Here is a 23,809-nt window from a genome sequence, read left to right as displayed (position 1 = left end):
TAATTTTGTTTCTAAGTTATATTATTGATCATTGATAATTTTATATTTTGAAAAAAGGAAAATATTTTTCTGTAATGAGATTGATTTTACGAGTAGTAGGATTAGAGGATTATAGTGAAAGTAGAATCATATTGAGGAAATTTGGTAGAGAAAAGAGAGATAAATAAGATAGAAGAGATGTAATCGGGGAGGAGAGTCCTAAGAAATTTTACAAATTCCAAACTAAGTGTTGCAATACCTATACTCATTACAGTTTCTCCTTTACAAGACTGTTGACTCTTGATTAGTAGCACAATAAATCTTTTCTCATGTTGTATGTTTATGCTTTGATGTTATTGTATAGGGCTCGATTGTAAAAGGGTCATTGGTTATGCAACTATTAGATTATTGATAACTGAATATTACAGTCAGAGAGTATGGTAAATCAGCCACAAGCAACTAGTTCCGCCACACCGGTCCAGAATACTGAGGATCAAGTAGCAAGTGCCTCTTCTACTGTGAACTTGATATATTCATTGCAGAAACAATATCTCAAAATCAAAGAGAATGCAGAAACCTACCCTTATGTATGGGCTTCCTATATTGTTGTATATGATGGCTTTGGTCTATGGACTGCATATAGATGGAAAAAGCTTCGAAAAACCGAAGACAGAGTAAAGAATCTTCAAGAAAAACTACGAAAGCTTGTTGAAACTGAAGAATATGCTATTTCTACTTCTACCAAAGTGGTTGAAAAGGGTTCTATATCTTCTGAAACGCCTTCCAAGTAGCCTACAGTTTCAATATTCCTTGCCCAAGGCCAAGTAGACTGGTCTTTTGGGCCTCAATATCACTTTCTTTACCATAATGGTGGCTGGGACTTGAGACATTTCATGTTGCTTCTCTAAGCAACTGATTACATTGATATTTTTAGAAATTGTTTAAAGTTTTTTTTTTTGGACGATAAAGAAACCCCATTTTACTTTCGCTACATTTCTGAGTAACCTTGATTAACAGCTATACATATACCCGTCAAAATACAACAGTAGACAAATCTTTGGCGTGAAGATATTTTCATAAGTGGGTGTAATGATCTACACTAAGAACACATAACTTATAAGGGTAAGTAAATATTTTCCTTGGCAAGACCAAATTTCATGCTATTAACAATCTACGTTCAATAGCATCAAAGTATTGAAGTCACCAGGGAAAATTGCCAAGAGTTAACGGTCAGCAACGGTTTTATCCTTACCCAAATCGGCACTGGAATCAACTTCGGAGTTGTTGTCTAGGGTAATTGTTTCATTGTCGCCATTTTCGGAATCAGAAACTGTGCTAGCAGTGTCCATCTCCTTCCCTGGACAATAAATTTGGACAGACTCGGCGACTTCATTGCTAAAACTATCATGACTCCTACTTGAAGGTGACAAGTCTTCTTTCTTGATAACATTGAACACAATCCCATTATGGATCCTTTCAGGCTGCAAAAGATCGCCTTCAGTTACCATTATGCTAGATCCATTCGTGAAAACCTTGTTGCCGTTTTCCCTCTGGTCGGATTCTGAGGAGCTCCTATCCGGTGTTGTCACCCTGGGACTGTGATATTGAAAATCGTGAGGCGTAGTACGACCCGGCATGCTTGTACTAGGTTCAATATCGATTTCTAAGTGCTGGACGAAGTCAATGAACAGATTGGACGAAGTAGTTCTCATTAAAGGCCCCCCAGTTCTTGTCCAAGAATTTGAGTCACTACATTCAGATTCACAGTCACTTCCATCATATGCGCTACGGTTGGACTTCCAATTTTTACCGGAGGTTTCATTGGGACCGTTAGCGCCTAGAATAAGATCTTCAAGGGATCCTGTTGAATTTTCTCGTGCAATAACATTCCATGAAGGAATTCTTCTTGCACCACAGAACTTGACAGCAGGGGGAAAACCGGGACCTTGAGAAGAAACAGCAGCTGCCGCTCTTGCAGCACTTCGTTTGAGTCTTCTCATATGATTGAGCATTACAACACACTCATCAAGAGCAAGCTCAATTCCGCAATTAGCTTTTATGGCCGAAAGCTTCTCCCAGTTGCATCTTCTCCCTTGGTTGTTTGCCTTCTGAAGTTCCATATATGAAGGATTCTGTATAATTTTCGAGTACTGAGCAAGAGTTGCAGGCATAACAACAGTTACATCACCCTCCCATTCTTGAGCAAACAGCTTGGCAATTCCACCTAAAGGAAATCCGAGTTCAAGTATCTGATTACATCTATGTTTCACCTCCATCTCCACAAGATGAGCAAGCTTGGCAGCGAAGTTGTTTAAAGTTTAAACTTCAAGTTTGATAACTTTCCTTCCAAAGAAAGTTCTGTGATAGTTTTACAAACAGGGGTGTTCCAATATTTTTAGACTTGGGAAAATATTTATTTTAAGAAAGAAATATTAATCCATGATACATAAAACTAATGCAAAAGTAACTGTATTGTCACTAGGACAAAATATTTTAATTTACAGCAATAGCCATAACCAAATTTACAGCAATAGCCATAACCAAATTTACAAATAAATTAAATTCTTGACCAATATATTTCGTCACTAAATAGCCACTAGTCGCGACCCGCGAAGTTTAGGTCGGCTAGGGTACATTATGAAATTAGTTGACAACAGTATATCCTAATCTCTCCCGAAGGAAACATGAGAGCCTCTATAGGCAAATTCAAAGAGTTCAATATAATATAAACTTTCCAAAACAAAGGTAGAGAGATTCTAATCAAAACACAAAGTAGAGGAAATAAGGATCTTCGCCGTCTCTCAGACGATCCATAACTCACTTCTGAGCACCTGGACCTGTATCTGAAAAACAAGAAAAAAAAATAGTTTATCTAAAACTAATGCAAAGTTACTATATTGTCACTAAGCGCATAAAACTTTAAGTTTAAATTCTATCCCATCACAATATTGAAAAAAAAAATAGGTAAAAAAGTGTCCTCACTCCTAAGGCAAAAGGCATTGGTTAAGTTAATGAAAGGGGAAAGTTTTTGTTTTTCAAATGAATTAAATGCATTAAAAATTTTTGTTTTAATGTTTGTATGGCTGTTTCCCTTGGTTTTATGGTTGAAAAGTTTCAAATTTGAGAAAACAAAAATGCTAATTGTGAGTTCAGTTTAGATTATGGCAGCCATATTATGAGAATGCATCTGGTTAAAGTTTCACTTTATACTCATTAATATTTTATGTCGGTTTAGTTGTTCTTGACTTGGTTTTGTAGCCATGTTATATTGTTTTGTAATTTTGTTTCTAAGTTATATTATTGATCATTGATAATTTTATATTTTGAAAAAAGGAAAATATTTTTCTGTAATGAGATTGATTTTACGAGTAGTAGGATTAGAGGATTATAGTGAAAGTAGAATCATATTGAGGAAATTTGGTAGAGAAAAGAGAGATAAATAAGATAGAAGAGATGTAATCGGGGAGGAGAGTCCTAAGAAATTTTACAAATTCCAAACTAAGTGTTGCAATACCTATACTCATTACAGTTTCTCCTTTACAAGACTGTTGACTCTTGATTAGCAGCACAATAAATCTTTTCTCATGTTGTATGTTTATGCTTTGATGTTATTGTATAGGGCTCGATTGTAAAAGGGTCATTGGTTATGCAACTATTAGATTATTGATAACTGAATATTACAGTCAGAGAGTATGGTAAATCAGCCACAAGCAACTAGTTCTGCCACACCGGTCCAGAATACTGAGGATCAAGTAGCAAGTGCCTCTTCTACTGTGAACTTGATAGATTCATTGCAGAAACAATATCTCAAAATCAAAGAGAATGCAGAAACCTACCCTTATGTATGGGCTTCCTATATTGTTGTATATGGTGGCTTTGGTCTATGGACTGCATATAGATGGAAAAAGCTTCGAAAAACCGAAGACAGAGTAAAGAATCTTCAAGAGAAACTACGAAAGCTTGTTGAAACTGAAGAATATGCTATTTCTACTTCTACCAAAGTGGTTGAAAAGGGTTCTACATCTTCTGAAACGCCTTCCAAGTAGCCTACAGTTTTAATATTCCTTGCCCAAGGCCAAGTAGACTGGTCTTTTGGGCCTCAATATCACTTTCTTTACCATAATGGTGGCTGGGACTTGAGACATTTCATGTTTCTTCTCTAAGCAACTGATTACATTGATATTTTTAGAAATTGTTTAAAGTTTTTTTTTTTGGACGATAAAGAAACCCCATTTTACTTTCGCTGCATTCCTGAGTAACCTTGATTAACAGCTATACATATACCCGTCAAAATACAACAGTAGACAAATCTTTGGCGTGAAGATATTTTCATAAGTGGGAGTAATGATCTACACTAAGAACACATAACTTATAAGGGTAAGTAAATATTTTCCTTGGCAAGACCAAATTTCATGCTATTAACAATCTACGTTCAATAGCATCGAAGTATTGAAGTCACCAGGGAAAATTTCCAAGAGTTAACGGTCAGCAACGGTTTTATCCTTACCCAAATCGGCACTGGAATCAACTTCGGAGTTGTTGTCTAGGGTAATTGTTTCATTGTCGCCATTTTCGGAATCAGAAACTGTGCTAGCAGTGTCCATCTCCTTCCCTGGACAATAAATTTGGACAGACTCGGCGACTTCATTGCTAAAACTATCATGACTCCTACTTGAAGGTGACAAGTCTTCTTTCTTGATAACATTGAACACAATCCCATTATGGATCCTTTCAGGCTGCAAAAGATCGCCTTCAGTTACCATTATGCTAGATCCATTCGTGAAAACCTTGTTGTCGTTTTCCCTCTGGTCGGATTCTGAGGAGCTCCTATCCGGTGTTGTCACCCTGGGACTGTGATATTGAAAATCGTGAGGCGTAGTACGACCCGGCATGCTTGTACTAGGTTCAATATCGATTTCTAAGTGCTGGACGAAGTCAATGAACAGATTGGACGAAGTAGTTCTCATTAAAGGCCCCCCAGTTCTTGTCCAAGAATTTGAGTCACTACATTCAGATTCACAGTCACTTCCATCATATGCGCTACGGTTGGACTTCCAATTTTTACCGGAGGTTTCATTGGGACCGTTAGCGCCTAGAATAAGATCTTCAAGGGATCCTGTTGAATTTTCTCGTGCAATAACATTCCATGAAGGAATTCTTCTTGCACCACAGAACTTGACAGCAGGGGGAAAACCGGGACCTTGAGAAGAAACAGCAGCTGCCGCTCTTGCAGCACTTCGTTTGAGTCTTCTCATATGATTGAGCATTACAACACACTCATCAAGAGCAAGCTCAATTCCGCAATTAGCTTTTATGGCCGAAAGCTTCTCCCAGGTGCATCTTCTCCCTTGGTTGTTTGCCTTCTGAAGTTCCATATATGAAGGATTCTGTATAATTTTCGAGTACTGAGCAAGAGTTGTAGTCATAACAACAGTTACATCACCCTCCCATTCTTGAGCAAACAGCTTGGCAATTCCACCTAAAGGAAATCCGAGTTCAAGTATCTGATTACATCTATGTTTCACCTCCATCTCCACAAGATGAGCAAGCTTGGCAGCGAAGTTGTTTAAAGTTTAAACTTCAAGTTTGATAACTTTCCTTCCAAAGAAAGTTCTGTGATAGTTTTACAAACAGGGGTGTTCCAATGTTTTTAGACTTGGGAAAATATTTATTTTAAGAAAGAAATATTAATCCATGATACATAAAACTAATGCAAAAGTAACTGTATTGTCACTAGGACAAAATATTTTAATTTACAGCAATAGCCATAACCAAATTTACAGCAATAGCCATAACCAAATTTACAAATAAATTAAATTCTTGACCAATATATTTCACCATAATAAACACCTAAACAATATATTTAGAGTATAATAGGCTTTATCAAATATAGAAATAAAATAACATTTTTCTAATTTTTAACTAATTATTCTATAAAAGTGTAGATCACTTCTTAAATAATATAACCTTGTTTATGTTATTTATAACTCAAATTAATTAACATAACCTTCATACTCCCCTGTTCTATTATAAAACTCCCATACCCCTTCCCCTTAACCTTCACAAACACATACACTAATTGAATTAAACCCTTTCAAACACAGTAACACACACACACACTACTTACTCTTTCAAAAAAACAATGGAGTTCCTTTCTCTCAACTTAGAGAACCAGTCTCCACTACCACCAAAGCCGAATCTTCTACGTCAGATCATCGTCGTGGCGTCTATCGCCGCCGGTGTTCAGTTTGGATGGGCTTTACAGCTATCCTTGCTGACACCCTACGCCCACCTCCTTGGTATCCCACAAGCTTCCGCAGCTTACATCTTATTTTGCGGACCAATAAGTGAGATGCTCGTGCAGCCCATAGTAGGCTACTATAGTGACCGCTGCACGTCGTGGTTTGGACGACAGCGGCCTTTCATTGCTCTCGGCACCTTAGCGGTCGCCATTGCAGTGCTTTTTATAGGCTACGCTACTGACATGGGACACATGTTTGGTGACTCGCTTGAGAAGAATGTCCGCTCGCGCGCCATAGTCATCTTCGTGGTCGGGTTCTAGATCCTCGACGTTGTGAACAACATGCTTCAAACTCCATGTCGGGAACTCCTCGCCAACTTCGCCGCCGGAGACTAACGGAAAATGCAGACGGCCAACGCTGGCTTCTCGTTCTTCGTGGGAGTGGGAAACTTCCTAGGATACGCCGCCGGTTCCTACAGCGGTCTCCATCACATCTTCCCGTTCGCAAGAACGAAAGCGGGCGATGTATACTGCGCCCACTTGAAAAGATGCTTCTTCCTTTCATTCACGCTGTTGCTAACCCTAGCCATGGTGGCGTCGGTATACGTGAAAAAGAAACCACTCACACTGTAGAAATCAACGGCGGCGGCGGACGCCGAGATTAAAGGCAAATCAGAACGCATGGATAAGCATTAATGCATTATGGTAACAAAATGTATATTTAATTATTCTGTGAGAACTAAAACTAAATATATTTTATTATTTCTATATTTAATAGGCTTTATCAAATATATAAATAAAATAACATTTTCCTAATTTCTAACTGATTATTCTATAAAAGTGTAGATCATTTTTTAAATAATCTAACCTTGTTTATGTTATTTATAACTCAAATTAATTTGTCTAAAGGATTTTAAATTAATTAACATACCCTTCTCCCTCCCTCTTCTATTATAAAAACTTCCACGCCCCTTCCCCTGAACTTCACACTGTAACACACAATTCACAATCACACACACACACACCCTAATTGAATTAAAACTCTTTAAATCACACAATGGGGTTCCTTTCTCTCAACTTAGCGAACCAGACCGCACAACCACCGAAGCCGAGTCTTCTACGTCAGATCATCCTCGTGGCGTCTATCGCTGCCGGTGTTCAGTTTGATGGGCTTAACAACTATCCTTGCTAACACCCTACGTCCACCTCCTTGGTATCCCACGCGCTTTCGTAGCTTACATCTTATTTAGTGGACCAATAAGTGGGATGCTCGTGCAGCCTATAGTAGGCTACTATAGTGACCACTGCACGTCGCGGTTTGGACGCCGGTAGCCTTCCATTGCTGTCGGCACCTTAGCGGTCGCCATTGCAGTGCTCATTATAGGCTACGTTGCTGACATGGGACACGTGTTTGGTGACGCGCTCGAGAAGAAGGCCTGGGCGAGCGCCATAGCCATCTTTGTGGTCGGGTTTTAGATCCTCGACGTTGTGAACAACATGCTTGAAGCTCCATGCCGGGCACTCCTCGCCCACCTCGCTGCCAGAGACCAACGGAAAATGCGGATGGCCAACGCTGGCTTCTTGTCCTTCGTGGGGTGAGAAATGTCCTAGGATACGCCGCCGGTTCCTACAACGGTATCCATCACATCTTCCCGTTCACAAAAACGAAAGCGGGCGATGTATACTGCGCCCACCTGAAAAGCTGCTTCTTCCATTCAATCACGCTGTTGCTAACCCAAGCCACGGTGGCGGCGGTATACGTGAAAGTGAAACCACTCTTGCCGCAGAAATCAACGGCGGCGGCGGACGCCGAGATTAAAGGCAAATCAGAATGCATGGATAAGCATTAATGCATTATGGAAACAAAATGTATATTTAATTATTCTGTGAGAACTAAAACTAAATATATTTTGTTATTTCTATATTTAATAGGCTTCATCAAATATAGAAATAAAATAATATTTTCCTAATTTCTAACTAATTATTTTATAAAAGTGTAGATCATTTTTTAAATAATCTAACCTTATTTATGTTATTTTTAACTCAAATTAATTTGTCTAAAGGATCTTAAATTAATTAACATACCCTTCTCCCTCCCTATTCTATTATAAAAACTCTCACACCCCTTCCCCTGAACTCCACACCGTAACACACAATTCACAAACACACACACACAACTTGAATTGAAAGTTTCAAACACACGTCACACACAATTCACAAACACACATGCAGTACTTGAATTAAAACTCTTTCAAACACACAATGGAGTTCCTTTCTCTCAACGTAGAGAACCAGTCCGCGCTACCACCGAAGCCGAGTCTTCTACGTCAGATCATTGTCGTGGCGTCTATCGCCGTCAGTGTTCAGTTTGGATGGGCTTTACAGCTATCCTTGCAGACACCCCTACGTCCATCTCCTTGGTATCCCACAGGCTTTCGCAGCTTACATCTTATTTTGCAGACCAATAACTGGGATGCTCATGCAGCCCCTAGTAGACTACTATAGTAGTGACCGCTGCACGTCGCGGTTTGGACGCCGGGGGCCTTTCATTGCTGCCGGGTCCTTAGCGGTCGCCATTGTAGTGCTCCTTGTAGGCTACGCTGCAGACATGGGACACATGTAAAAAGGCCCGCTCGCGCGCCATAGCCATCTTCGTGGTCGGGTTCTGGATCCTCGACGTTGCTAACAACATGCTTCAAGCTCCTTGCTGGGCATCCCTTGCCGACCTCGCCGCCGGAGACCAACGGAAAATGCGGACGGCCAACGCTGGCTTCTCGTTCTTTGTGGGGTTGGAAAACTTCCTAGGATACGCCGCTGGTTCCTACAGCGGTCTCCATCACATTTTCCCGTTCACAAGAACGAAAGCGTGCGATGTATACTGTGCCCACCTGAAAAGCTATTTCTTCCTTTCAATCATGCTGTTGCTAACCCTAGCCACGGCGGCGGAGGTATACGTGAAAGGGAAACCACTCTCGCTGCAGAAATTAACGGCGGCGGCGGACGCCGAGATTAAAGGCAAATCAGAACACATGGATAAGCATTAATGCATTATGGTAACAAAATGTATATTTAATTATTCTGTGAGAACTAAAACTAAATATATTTTGTTATTTCCATATTTAATAGGCATTATCAAATATAGAAATAAAATATCATTTTCCTAATTTCTAAGTAATTATTCTATAAAGGTGTAGATCACTTTTTAAATAATCTAACCTTGTTTATGTTATTTATAACTCAAATTAATTTGTCTAAAGGATCTTCTATTAATTAACATACCCTCTTCTATTATAAAAACTCCCATACCCTCTTCATAAACACACACACACACTACTTGAATTGAAACTCTTTCAAACACACGTAACACACAATTCACAAACACACTCACACTACTTGAATTAAAACTCTTTCAAACACATAATGGAGTTCCTTTCTCTCAACTTAGAGAACCAGTCCGCACTACCACCGAAGCCGAGTCTTCTAGGTCAGATCATCGTCGTGGCGTCTATCGCCGCTGGTCTTCAGTTTGGATGGGCTTTACAGCTATCCTTGCTGACACCCTATGTCCACCTCCTTGGTATCCCACACGCTTCCGCAGCTTACATCTTATTTTGCGGACCAATAAGTGGGATGCTCGTGCATCCCGTAGTAGGCTACTATAGTGACCGCTGCACATCGCGGTTTGGACGACGGCGGCCTTTCATTGCTGTCGGCAACTTAGCGGTCGCCATTGCAGTGCTTCTTATAGGCTACGCTGCTGACATGGGACACATGTTTGGTAACTCGCTGGAGAAGAAGGCACGCCCGCGCGCCATAGCCATCTTCGTGGTCGGGTTCTAGATCCTTGACGTTGCGAACAACATGCTTCAAGCTCAATGTCGGGAACTCCTCGCCAACCTCGCTACCGGAGACCAATTGAAAATACGGACAGCCAACGCTGGCTTCTCGTTCTTCGTAGTAGTGGGAAACGTCCTAGGATACGCCTTCGGTTCCTACAGCGGTCTCCATCACATCTTCACGTTCACAAGAACGAAAGCGGGCGATGTATACTGCGCCCACCTGAAGAGCTGCTTCTTCCTTTCAATCACGCTGTTGCTAACCCTAGCCACGGCAGTGGCGATATACGTGAAAGTGAAACCACTCTCGCTGCAGAAATCAACGGCGGCGGCAGACGCCGAGATTAAAGGCAAATCAGAACGCATGGATAAGCATTAATGCATTATGGTAACAAAATGTATATTTAATTATTCTGTGAGAACTAAAACTAAATATATTTTTTTATTTCTATATTTAATAGGCTTTATCAAATATAGAAATAAAATAACATTTTCCTAATTTCTAACTAATTATTCTATAAAAGTGTAGATCATTTTTTAAATAATCTAACATTGTTTACGTTATTTATAACTCAAATTAATGTGTCTAAAGGATCTTAAATTAATTAACATACCCTTCTCCCTCCCTCTTCTATTATAAAAACTTTCACACCCCTTCCCCCGAACTCCACACCGTAACAAACAATTCACAAACACACACACACTACTTGAATTGAAACTTTCAAACACACGTAACACACACACACTACTTGAATTAAAACTCTTTCAAACACACAATGGAGTTCCTTTCTCTCAACGTAAAGAACCAGTCGGCACTACCACCGAAGCCGAGTCTTCTACGTCAAATCATCATCGTGGCGTCTATCGCCACCGTGTTCAGTTTGGATGGGCTTTACCGCTAACCTTGCTGACACCCTACGTCCACCTCCTTTTTATCCCACAAGCTTCCACAGCTTACATCTTATTTTGCGGACCAATAAGTGGGATGCTTGTACATCCCATAGTAGGCAACTATAGTGACCGCTGAACGTCGCGGTTTGGACGACGGCGGCCTTTCATTGCTGTCGGTGACTTAGCGGTCAGCATTGCAGTGCTTCTTATAGGCTACGCTGCTGACATGGGACACATGTTTGGTGACTCGCTGGAGAAGAAGGCACATCCGCGCGCCATAGCCATCTTCGTAGTCGGGTTCTAGATCCTTAACGTTGCGAACAACATGCTTCAAACTCCATGTCGGGCACTCCTCGCCAACCTCGCTGCCGGAGTCCAACGGAAAATACGGACAGCCAACACTGGCTTCTCGTTCTTCGTAGGAGTGGAAAACGTCCTAGGATACGCCTCCGGTTCCTACAGCGGTCTCCAACACATCTTCCCGTTCACAAGAATGACAGCGGGCGATGTATACTGCGCCCACCTGAAGAGCTGCTTCTTCCTTTCAATCACGCTGTTGCTAACCCTAGCCACGGCAGTGGCGGTATACGTGAAAGAGAAACCACTCTCGCTGCAGAAATCAACGGCGGCGGCAGACGCCGAGATTTAAGGCAAATCAGAACGCATGGATAAACATTAATGCATTATGGTAACAAAATGTATATTTAATTATTCTGTGAGAACTAAAACTAAATATATTTTGTTATTTCTATATTTAATAGGCTTTATCAAATATAGAAATAAAATAACATTTTCCTAATTTCTAACTAATAATTCTATAAAAGTGTAGATCATTTTTTAAATAATATATTCTTGTTTATGTTATTTTTAACTCAAATTAATTTGTCTAAAGGATCTTAAATTAATTAACATACCCTACTCCCTCCCTCTTCTATTATAAAAACTCTCACACTCCTTCCGCTGAACTCCACACCGTAACATACAATTCACAAACACACACACACACACTACTTGAATTGAAAGTTTCAAACATACGTCACACACAATTCACAAACGCACACACACAGTACATGAATTAAAACTCTTTCAAACACACAATGGAGTTCCTTTCTCTCAACGTAGAGAACCAGTCTGCACTACCACCAAAGCCGAGTTTTCTACGTCAGATCATCGTCGTGGCGTCTATCGTCGTAGGTTTTCCGTTTCGATGGGCTTTACAGCTATCCTTGCTGACACCCTACGTCCACCTCCTTGGTATCCCACACGCTTCCGCAGCTTACATCTTATTTTGCGGACCAATAAGTGGGATGCTCGTGCATCCCGTAGTAGGCTACTATAGTGACCGCTGCACATCGCGGTTTGGACGACGGCGGCCTTTCATTGCTGTCAGCAACTTAGCGGTCGCTATTGCAGTGCTTCTTATAGGCTACGTTGCTGACATGGGACATATGTTTGGTGACTCACTGGAGAAGAAGGCACGCACGCGCGCCATAGCCATCTTCGTGGTCGGGTTCTAGATCCTTGACGTTGCGAACAACATGCTTCAAGCTCCATGTCGGGCACTCCTCGCCAACCTCGCTGCCGGAGACCAATGGAAAATATGGACAGCCAACGCTGGCTTCTCGTTCTTCGTAGTAGTGGGAAACGTCCTAGGATACGCCTTCGGTTCCTACAGCGGTCTCCATCACATCTTCACGTTCATAAAAACGAAAGCGGGTGATGTATATTGCGCCCACCTGAAGAGCTGCTTCTTCCTTTCAATCACGCTGTTGCTAACCCTAGCCACGGCAGTGGCGATATACGTGAAAATGAAACCACTCTCGCAGCAGAAATCAACGGAGATTAAAGGCAAATTAGAACGCATGGATAAGCATTAATGCATTATGGTAACAAAATGTATATTTAATTATTCTGTGAGAACTAAAACTAAATATATTTTGTTATTTCTATATTTAATAGGCTTTGTCAAATATAGAAATAAAATAACATTTTCCTAATTTCTAACTAATTATTCTATAAAAGTGTAGATCATTTTTTAAATAATCTAACATTGTTTATGTTATTTATAACTCAAATTAATGTGTCTAAAGGATCTTAAATTAATTAACATACCCTTCTCCCTCCCTCTTCTATTATAAAAACTTTGACACCCCTTCCCCCGAACTCCACACCGTAACACACAATTCACAAACACACACACACTACTTGAATTGAAACTTTCAAACACACGTAACACACACACACTACTTGAATTAAAACTCTTTCAAACACACAATGGAGTTCCTTTCTCTCAACGTAGAGAACCAGTCCGCACTACCACCAAAGCCGAGTCTTCTACGTCAGATCATCGTCGTGGCGTCTATCGCCGTAGGTGTTTCGTTTGGATGGGCTTTACAACTATCCTTCCTGACACCCTACATCCACCTCCTTGGTATCCCACACGCTTCCGCAGCTTACATCTTATTTTGTGGACCAATAAGCGGGATGCTCGTGCATCCCGTAGTAGGCTACTATAGTGACCGCTGCACATCGCGGTTTGGACGACGGCGGCCTTTCATTGCTGTCGGCAACTTAGCGGTCGTCATTGCAGTGCTTTTTATAGGCTACGCTGCTGACATGGGACACATGTTTGGTGACTCGCTGGAGAAGAAGGCACGCCCGCGCGCCATAGCCATATTCGTGGTCGGGTTCTAGATCCTTGACGTTACGAACAACATGCTTCAAGCTCCATGTCGGGCACTCCTCGCCAACCTCACTGCCGGAGACCAATGGAAAATACGGACAGCCAACGCTGGCTTCTCGTTCTTCGTAGTAGTGGGAAACGTCCTAGGATACGCCTTCGGTTCCTAGGGCGGTCTCCATCACATCTTCACGTTCACAAGAACGAAAGCGGGCGATGTATACTGCGCCCACCTGAAGAGCTGCTTCTTCCTTTCAATCACGCTGTTGCTAACCCTAGCCACGACAGTGGCGATATACGTGAAAGTGAAACCACTCTCGCTGCAGAAATCAACGGCGGCGGCAGACGTCGAGATTAAAGGCAAATCAGAACGCATGGATAAGCATTAATGCATTATGGTAACAAAATGTATATTTAATTATTCTGTGAGAACTAAAACTAAATATATTTTGTTATTTCTATATTTAATAGGCTTTATCAAATATAGAAAAAAATAACATTTTCCTAATTTCTAACTAATTATTCTATAAAAGTGTAGATCATTTTTTAAATAATCTAACTTTGTTTATGTTATTTATAACTCAAATTAATGTGTCTAAAGGATCTTAAATTAATTAACATACCCTTCTCCCTCCCTCTTCTATTATAAAAACTTTCACACCCCTTCCCCCGAATTCCACACCGTAACACACAATTCACAAACACACACACTACTTGAATTGAAACTTTCAAACACACGTAACACACACACACTACTTGAATTAAAACTCTTTCAAACACACAATGGAGTTCCTTTCTCTCAACGTAGAGAACCAGTCCGCACTACCACCGAAGCCGAGTCTTCTACGTCAGATCATCGTCGTGGCGTCTATCACCACCGTGTTCAGTTTGGATGGGCTTTACCGCTAACCTTGTTGACACCCTACGTCCACCTCCTTGGTATCCCACACGCTTCCACAGCTTACATCTTATTTTGCAGACCAATAAGTGGGATGCTTGTGCATCCCATAGTAGGCTACTATAGTGACCGCTGCACGTCGCGGTTTTGACGACGGTGGCCTTTCATTGCTGTCGGCGACTTAACGGTCAGCATTGCAGTGCTTCTTATAGGCTATGCTGCTGACATGGGACACATGTTTGGTGACTCGCTGGAGAAGAAGGCACATCCGCGCGCTATAGCCATCTTCGTGGTCGGGTTCTAGATCCTTAACGCTGCGAACAACATGCTTCAAACTCCATGTCGGGCACTCCTCGCCAACCTCGCTGCCGGAGTCCAACGGAAAATACGGACAGCCAACGCTGGCTTCTCGTTCTTCATAGGAGTGGGAAACGTCCTAGGATACGCCTCCGGTTCCTACAGCGGTCTCCATCATATCTTCTCGTTCACAAGAATGACAGCGGGCGATGTATACTGCGTCCACCTGAAGAGCTGCTTCTTCCTTTCAATCACGCTGTTGCTAACCCTAGCCACGGCAGAGGCGGTATACGTGAAAGAGAAACCACTCTCACTGCAGAAATCAACGGCGGCGGCAGACGCCGAGATTAGAGGCAAATCAGAACGTATGGATAAGCATTAATGCATTATGGTAACAAAATGTATATTTAATTATTCTGTGAGAACTAAAACTAAATATATTTTGTTATTTCTATATTTAATAGGCTTTATCAAATATAGAAATAAAATAACATTTTCCTAATTTCTAACTAATTATTCTATAAAAGTGTAGATCATTTTTTAAATCATATATTCTTGTTTATGTTATTTTTAACTCAAATTAATTTGTCTAAAGGATCTTAAATTAATTAACATAGCCTACTCCCTCCCACTTCTATTATAAAAACTCTCACACCCCTTCCGCTGAACTCCACACCGTAACATACAATTCACAAACACACACACACTACTTGAATTGAAAGTTTCAAACATACGTCACACACAATTCACAAACACACACACACATAGTACATGAATTAAAACTCTTTCAAACACACAATGGAGTTCCTTTCTCTCAACGTAGAGAACCACTCCGCACTACCACCGAAGCCGAGTCTTCTACGTCAGATCATCGTCGTGGCGTCTATCGCCGTAGGTGTTCCGTTTGGATGGGCTTTACAGCTATCCTTGCTGACACCCTACGTCCACCTCCTTGGTATCCCACACGCTTCCGCAGCTTACATCTTATTTTGCGGACCAATAAGTGGGATGCTCGTGCATCCCGTAGTAGGCTACTATAGTGACCGCTGCACGTCGCGGTTTGGACGACGGCGACCTTTCATTGCTGTCGGCGACTTAGCGATCGCCATTGCAGTGCTTCTTATAGGCTACGCTGCTGATATGGGACACATGTTTGGTGACTCGCTGGAGAAGAAGGCACGCCCGCGCGCCATAGCCATCTTCGTAGTCGGGTTCTAGATCCTTGACGTTGCGAACAATATGCTTCAACCTACATGTCGGGCACTCCTCGCCAACCTCGCTGTCGGAGTCCAACGGAAAATACGGACAACCAACGCTGGCTTCTCGTTCTTCGTAGGAGTGGGAAACGTCCTAGGATACGCCTCCGGTTCCTACAGCGGTCTCCATCACATCTTTTCGTTAACAAGAACGAAAACGGGCGATGTATACTGCGCCCACCTAAAGAGCTGCTTCTTCCTTTCAATCACGCTATTGCTTACCCTAGCCACGGCAGCGGCGGTATACGTGAAAGAGAAACCACTCTCGCCGCAGAAATCAACGGCGGCGGCGAACGCCGAGATTAAAGGCAAATCAGAACGCATGGATAAGCATTAATGCATTATGGTAACAAAATGTATATTTAATTATTCTGTGAGAAGTAAAACTAAATATATTTTGTTATTTCTATATTTAATAGGCTTTATCAAATATAGAAATAAAATAACATTTTCCTAATTTCTAACTAATTATTCTATAAAAGTGTAGATCATTTTTTAAATAATCTATCCTTGTTTATGTTATTTTTAACTCAAATAAATTTGTCTAAAGGATCTTAAATTAATTAACATACCCTTCTCCCTCCCTCTTCTATTATAAAAACTCTCACACCCCTTCCTCTGAACTCCACACCGTAACACATAATTCACAAACACACACACTACTTGAATTGAAAGTTTCAAACATACGTCACACACAATTTACAAACACACACACAGTACTTGAATTAAAACTCTTTCAAACACACAATGGTGTTCCTTTCTCTCAACGTAGAGAACCAATCCGCACTACCATCGAAGCCGAGTCTTCTACGTCAGATCATCGTCGTGGTGTCTATCGCCGTTTGTGTTCAGTTTGGATGGGCTTTACAGCTATCCTTGCTGACACCCTACGTCCACCTCCTTGGTATCCCACACGCTTCCGCAGCTTACATCTTATTTTGCGGACCAATAATTGGGATACTCGTGCAGCCCATAGTAGGCTACTATAGTGACCGCTGCACGTCGCGGTTTGGACGACGACGGCCTTTCATTGCTGTCGGTGCCAAAGCGGTCGCCATTGTGGGGATGCTTATAGGCTACGCTGCTGACATGGGACACATGTTTGGTGACTCGCTCGAGAAGAAAGCCCGTCCGCGCGCCATAGCCATCTTCGTGGTCGGGTTCTAGATCCTCGACGTTTCGAACAACATGCTTCAAACTCCATGCCGGGCACTCCTCGCCAACCTCGCCGCTGGAGACCAACGAAAGATGCGGATGGCCATCGCTGGCCTCTCGTTCTTCGTGGGGGTGGGAAACGTCCTAGGATACGCCGCCGATTCCTACAGCGGTCTCCATCACATCTTCCCGTTCACAAGAACGAAAGCGGGTGATGTATACTGCGCCCACCTGAAAAGCTGCTTCTTCCTTTCAATCACGCTGTTGCTAACCCTAGCCACGGCAGCGGCGGTATACGTGAAATAGAAACCACTCTCGCCGCAGAAATCAACGGCGGCGACGAACGCCGAGATTAAAGGCAAATCAGAACGCGTGGATAAGCATTAATGCATTATGGTAACAAAATGTATATTTAATTATTCTGTGAGAACTAAAACTAAATATATTTTGTTATTTCTATATTTAATAGGCTTTATCAAATATAGAAATAAAATAACATTTTCCTAATTTCTAACTATTTATTCTATAAAAGTGTAGATCATTTTTTAAATAATCTATCCTTGTTTATGTTATTTTTAACTCAAATTAATTTGTCTAAAGGATCTTAAATTAATTAACATACCCTTCTCCCTCCCTCTTTTATTATAAAAACTCTCACACCCCTTCCCCTGAACTCCACACCGTAACACACAATTCACAAAGACAAACACACTACTTGAATTGAAAGTTTCAAACACACGTCACACAGAATTCACACACACACACAGTACTTGAATTAAAACACTTTCAAACACACAATGGAGTTCCTTTCTCTCAACCTAGAGAACCAGTCTGCACTACCACCGAAGCCGAGATTAAAGGCAAATCAGAATGCATGGATAAGCATTAATGCATTATGGTAACAAAATGTATATTTAATTATTCTGTGAGAACTAAAACTAAATATATTTTGTTGTTTAATGTAACTATAGTTGACATAAGACACTTGTAGGCTGATTTTTTTATATGATTTAGCATTGTGAGTTATGCTGGGTTATGATGATTAGGGATGAATTACACTGTTATGACGGCGTTACTTTTAGGAATCTGGGGGGGAAGAAATCGAACCATCCGATTTCATGCAGAGAGAGAAAGGAATACAAATCGGACGGTCCGATTTGTGTGAGGCAGATATATGAGTTGCATGAAGTTGGACCCACCGATTTTCGGTTGTTCAATTTTTTAAATCCTAGAGTGCACTTTTCGGACCCACCGATTTCTGGGGGCAAAATTTTTTTTAATTCGGGAGTGCACGAATCGGACCCAACAATTTGTGATGTGCAAAAATTTTGAAATGATAGGACGCGGTCGGTCCGTCCGATTTGTTTGTTAGTGCATACATAAACCCAAAAAAAATGACAGAAATTCCATTTCTTCATCGTGTGTCTCAACTCATGTTCTTCTCTCATTCTTCTCCTTCATTCTTGCAAAATAAATTTTAGTGAGATTGAGAGTAGTTAAGTGAGTATAGTGTTATGGATGATATAGTTGTGTTGAAAATTTATTGTTACGGGCAGATTTTATTACAAACATACGAGGGAGTTCAATTTGTGTGTGAAAATCCATTAAATGTTGTTATTCCGTTCACATTGTCATTTGAAAAATTGAAAAGTGTGATTTGTGAGAAGATAGATTCTCAAATATATAGGAGAGTATCGTGTATTTTGTACAGGTATCCTTTATCTTTGTTTGGTGGGTTCGTTCAATTTCAGACCAAATACATTACGGATGAAGCGAGTATGCATGAAATGTTTTCAATGTATATGGGAAATCGCCACCGAATGTCGTGCACCGAGTTGTATATTAAGTTCGAGCAATATGAAGTGGACCGTAATATTGAATTAGAAGATTATAATAGTGAAAGCGAGGAGAAATTTGAAAGTAACTATGAGATCGTTGGTCCAGGTGAAGACGAAGATGAAGCTGACGACACCATGAACGCAGATGCGGCGGAAGTTGCAAATGCACTAGCAAACCCACATCCGTTTCAGGAGCCTTCTTTCATGCGGTCGTTGGATTTGGAGGCTATGCATGCACCGGAGTTTTCCCAATATATGAATGTAGGTACGTAAAGTAAGATAGCTTTGTGATACTCTGAAGTAGGAGATCAATATGGTCGGATGAGTAATATATGTTATATGTGGATAGTAATTAGTGACCATAGCATTTGATTACTTTATTAGTTAATAGTTCTTTATTATGAATTATATTTAGTTGTTCTTTACGTAGATACAATAGCGAAAAAAAGGCTATTATGATCATACATGGATAAGTGTGTTTATTACTTATGATGTATGCAGCGCTTCCTGTTGTGGCGAATGGTGAGTTCACGGTGGGGATAGAATTCAGTTCAAGAGAGGCAGTAATCAAGGCAATGAAAGATTATACCATCTGTAGAGGTGTAGACTATCGGGTATATGAGTCAGAACTGACGACATTCTATACTAAATGTACACAATATGGCGGTGGTTGTGATTGGCTGATCAGGGTAACCAAAATGTAGAAGAAGTACTGTTGGGAAATAAGGAGGTACAATGGTAGTCACACTTGTACCAAGTCTACTATTTCTCAAGACCATTCGAAGCTGGATTCCAAGACAGTTGCAGAAGTAATTAAGCCGTTGGTAGAGGTTGACTTGTCTATAAAGGTGAAATCAGTCATTGCTAAAGTCCAGTCAAAGTTTAACTACACTACCAGTTATCGCAAGGCTTAGTTAGCAAAGCAAAAGGCGGTGGAATCAATTTTCGGAGGTTGGGAAGCATCATATGAAGCTTTGCCCATATGGTTTGAGGCCATGTGTCACAAGGAGCCATCAGCAGTGGTTCACTTTGAAACATAGCCTGTGTACCAGGGGGATGATTTGGTTCCTGATATACGTGTACTACATAGAGTCTTCTGGAGTTATTACCCTTGTATAAGGGCCTTCAGACACTGCAAGCCGGTGGTGCAGGTGGACGAGACTCATTTGTTTGGAAAATACAAGGGTTGTTTATTGGTTGTAGTCTCACAAGATGGTAATAACAGCATCGTGCCTATTGCATTTGCCATAGTGGAGGGAAAAAGACTTCTGATGCATGGTACTTTTTTCTAAGTAACTTGCGTCAACATGTAGTGACACGTGATGGTGTGGGACTTATTTCTAATCGACACGATTCTATTAGGTCAGCTATTGATCGGAGTAATGGGCTTGGTCTCCTCCTAGAGCTTTCCATATGTGTTGTATCCGGCATATTGACTTCTTGAGGAAGTTCAAGGCACCTTACTTGCAGAAGCTTATCGTCAACATTGGTAAGTTTGAATACAATGACCTTTGAATTTATTGTAAGTACGATTAAATTGAATGGTGTTCATAGTTGATTGTTTCTTTTTCATAGGATATTCGAGGATGATTAGGGAGTACTAGATGCCCTATGAACGATTAAAAGAATAGGGTGAGGCTTACACCAACTGGCTTGAACGGATCCTACGTGAGCAGTATGCTTTGGCATTTGATGGTGGATACCGATGGAGTCATATGACTACCAATCTTGTGGAGTGCATCAACTCCGTCTTAAAGGGTGCACGCAATCTCCCAGTCACCGCGCTTGTTAAGGCTACATGTTACAGACTAAATGAGTTGTTCACTAGGAAAAGAGCCGAGGCTGAGGCTCGAATTAATGCTGGACTTGTGTTCTCTGAGATGGTGACCTCCAAGCTGCATGCAAATCAACGAGCTGCAGGAAACATATAGGTTAGCTGTTTTGATAGAGAAAATAAAGTCTTTGAAGTACGTGAGATGCCTAGTGGGGTTGAGTATGCAGTTGACCTACGCCAACATCGATGCGACTGTGGTGAATTCCAGGTTGACCGAATTTTGTGTCGACATGTGTTTGCTTGTTGTGCAAATCAGCGGTTAGATTGACAAGTGTACGTTCATGATGTATACAAGATGGACCAAGTTCGAAGAGTATACAGGGCTAGGTTTAGACCACTGAAAAATCCTGCAACGTGGCCTGCTTATCATGGACCTCGATTCGTTGGCAACCCGTTCCTCAGACGGGTAGCCAAAGGTCGGCCTAAGATGACCCGCTTCTTGAATGAGATGGACAGTTGTATGTTGCGTCGCCTTAGGCGATGCAAGCAATGCGGTGCCGAGGGCCATAGTCGTAACAGATGTCGTCAAACTGCTGGTCAAAGTGCAGGTTCAGCCGAAGAGTAGTAGTTACTTTTGTTATATACTTATATTTCATTTGAATTTACATTAATGTACGGCATTGACATTTGAATTTACCTTTTCGTGCTTGTGTTCATTTCAAACCTAATTAACATACTTAATAATTAAATAGTAATAACAACCTAATCAACATACTCAATAATTAAATAGTAATAACAACCTAATTAACACAATTAATCCATACAACTTAATTAACATAGTCCATTACAAAAGAGTTACAACAACTTAGTTAACACAAACAATCCATGCAAGTTAAATAACAACATCAAACACTTTATTTTCTCGCTGCCCACTTCATATCGTTGTATAACTTTTTGCACTTCTTGGCAATCCTGTTAAAAGCGGGTGGTGTATACCAATTCGTACTCCGATGTAGAGGATCAGCTCTAAGATTGTAACCTTTACCTTTTTAACTTGTGGCCGTACCTATTTGAAACACAACATATGTAGGATGCAAGTAATCATATGGCACTTCATTATGTAATACAAATAGAAGTTCATCATGAATATACCAATATAAATTCATTATCAAATTGAAATTCATTATCAACAGTTTATTTTACCTGCACTAGGCACTGGATCATCGTCACAGTCTTCATCAACAGCATCGTCGTCGTCATCATCATCATCCTCATCCTCATCCTCATCCTCATCCTCTGGATGGTCTACTAGGTAGTCATCAGTCTCATCATCAACTGCCCTATTACTCTCTTAAATCAGACTCATCGGAATACGTCTAGGATTTCCACTCTGTATAATCCCTCCCGCCACTTCAGCACTCCTACTTGAGTCAACAGACATTTTGGCTCCAGAATTATCAGAAGAAGTGCGAACCCGAGGTCTCGAATCCAATGACCTCCTAACTAGCGTAATACCACCCGGATGTGCTTGATGGTCAGTGGGAATGTCAACATAATTACCTGAATGTGAGTGACCCGGCCCCGGAGCCATGAAACCAAGCAGCTGACTGAATGAATGTTGCTTCCCTGACTCAAACTGTGGACCACCCCAATACTGTTGATGTACCAGGACTGACGCTGAAAAATAATCAGACGGATGCATGTCAGGAACATATGGTGCAAAACACTCAACCCCTGTTGTGGCGGTGGCGGTGGTGGTGGAGGACCTTCTGGATTCTCTTGAAAGACAAGGTTTGACAATTGCAAGTGGGCATCGAATGCTTCTCGGTACCAATGCATGTAAATTTCCAATGGATAATGTAAAGGCACCAAGTCATCAACAAGAATGTGACCATACCGATTGGTCCACTGCATCACCCAAAAAGAGTGGGTATCAGCCCAATCTTGATTCTTAGGCCCAATTAGAACTTCGCCATGTGATGCACCTAGATCCCGCTCTTGATTAGGAACACCTTGTCTCAAGCCAAATTACCTTCTGACTCTGTCAGATGCATGCCACTCGTTGCATTCAAAAGATATAAGCAGCACCGTGGCACTCCAAATAACCGAATTATGACGGATGTCTAAAGGAATCACGTCTGGGTCAATGTCTCCAACGCCATAAGCCTGCCAAACAAACTAGACACATCGAAACAGTGAGATGATTACAGAACAATTAATTTTATAAAGCTTCCTCTACAGTCCATCTTCCTCGATGCAACCCCAAACTGGTAAAATCACTCGGCCTCTAATGCCTCAAAACTACTCATGGTCGGTCCTGTAACCGGAAGATCATTTGTCGGCAGAACGAGAATTATTGTCACATCCTCCAAGGTCACGGTACACACACCAATCGAAAAATAAAATGTGTGAGTCTCAGGCCGCCATCTCTGAAACAGAGCATTAATCATTGCTGACTGACATTGAATAACTCTAATCTGAGAAACATAATAAAATCTAGTCTCGTGTAAGTGTGACTCAACAATTTGGTTGTATGGATCCGGCAGCTTTAAGTGATCACATATCAATATCCGTGAACCCTACAATATCACATTTCTGTTATAAGTACCGGTATAATATAACTATATTAACAAAAACACAATTAGTATTATAACTAATTACCAGCATAATTGCATTTCAAACATACATAGTAAATCTGTTATACAAAAATCCTTCAATCATATTCATTACCTTGTAACAAAAATTAATTAACCTTAACTAACTAACCAGAATAATTTCACGACTGATAAATTATTTATTCGTAGAATAAATATTTTTTTTCTTTCAACTTCTTTTATTATTATTATTATTATTTATAAAACAACATACTAATTTTCTAATTTAGATTTAGTTATTACTAATTTATTGTCTAAATTTTACTAAATTATGTTAAATTCAATTATTATTAATGATCATAAATAATTT

The 23,809-nt window shown here is 40.8% G+C and overlaps 2 protein-coding genes and 10 pseudogenes across 2 annotated transcripts; 10 read left to right on the top strand and 2 right to left on the bottom strand.

Moving 5' to 3' along the window:
• Window positions 1-1,177: 1,177 nt before the first annotated feature.
• Window positions 1,178-2,283, bottom strand: LOC112735749 (triacylglycerol lipase SDP1-like). Its single transcript, XM_025785260.3, has one exon. The coding sequence runs from the start codon at window positions 2,253-2,255 to the stop codon at window positions 1,203-1,205; it is 1,053 nt and encodes a 350-aa protein (XP_025641045.1). The 5' UTR covers window positions 2,256-2,283; the 3' UTR covers window positions 1,178-1,202.
• Window positions 2,284-4,212: 1,929 nt separating this feature from the next.
• Window positions 4,213-5,538, bottom strand: LOC112735748 (triacylglycerol lipase SDP1-like). Its single transcript, XM_025785259.3, has one exon. The coding sequence runs from the start codon at window positions 5,508-5,510 to the stop codon at window positions 4,458-4,460; it is 1,053 nt and encodes a 350-aa protein (XP_025641044.1). The 5' UTR covers window positions 5,511-5,538; the 3' UTR covers window positions 4,213-4,457.
• Window positions 5,539-6,121: 583 nt separating this feature from the next.
• On the top strand, window positions 6,122-6,853 carry LOC112732635 (sucrose transport protein SUC5-like; annotated as a pseudogene).
• A 424-nt stretch (window positions 6,854-7,277) lies between these two features.
• Window positions 7,278-8,070, top strand: LOC112732634 (sucrose transport protein SUC5-like; annotated as a pseudogene).
• Window positions 8,071-8,482: 412 nt separating this feature from the next.
• On the top strand, window positions 8,483-9,264 carry LOC112732633 (sucrose transport protein SUC8-like; annotated as a pseudogene).
• Window positions 9,265-9,640: 376 nt separating this feature from the next.
• On the top strand, window positions 9,641-10,435 carry LOC112732632 (sucrose transport protein SUC5-like; annotated as a pseudogene).
• A 397-nt stretch (window positions 10,436-10,832) lies between these two features.
• Window positions 10,833-11,596, top strand: LOC112732630 (sucrose transport protein SUC5-like; annotated as a pseudogene).
• Window positions 11,597-12,044: 448 nt separating this feature from the next.
• LOC112732629 (sucrose transport protein SUC5-like) lies at window positions 12,045-12,824 on the top strand (annotated as a pseudogene).
• Window positions 12,825-13,221: 397 nt separating this feature from the next.
• LOC112732628 (sucrose transport protein SUC5-like) lies at window positions 13,222-14,016 on the top strand (annotated as a pseudogene).
• Window positions 14,017-14,410: 394 nt separating this feature from the next.
• LOC112732627 (sucrose transport protein SUC5-like) lies at window positions 14,411-15,204 on the top strand (annotated as a pseudogene).
• Window positions 15,205-15,620: 416 nt separating this feature from the next.
• Window positions 15,621-16,415, top strand: LOC112732626 (sucrose transport protein SUC5-like; annotated as a pseudogene).
• Window positions 16,416-16,825: 410 nt separating this feature from the next.
• Window positions 16,826-17,539, top strand: LOC112732625 (sucrose transport protein SUC5-like; annotated as a pseudogene).
• Window positions 17,540-23,809: the final 6,270 nt, after the last annotated feature.

Source organism: Arachis hypogaea, chromosome 13, assembly GCF_003086295.3.
Source record: "Arachis hypogaea cultivar Tifrunner chromosome 13, arahy.Tifrunner.gnm2.J5K5, whole genome shotgun sequence".
Taxonomy (NCBI): Eukaryota; Viridiplantae; Streptophyta; class Magnoliopsida; order Fabales; family Fabaceae; genus Arachis; species Arachis hypogaea.
Note: the sequence above shows the minus strand (reverse complement) of the source record. Positions and strands in the feature narration are given on the sequence as shown.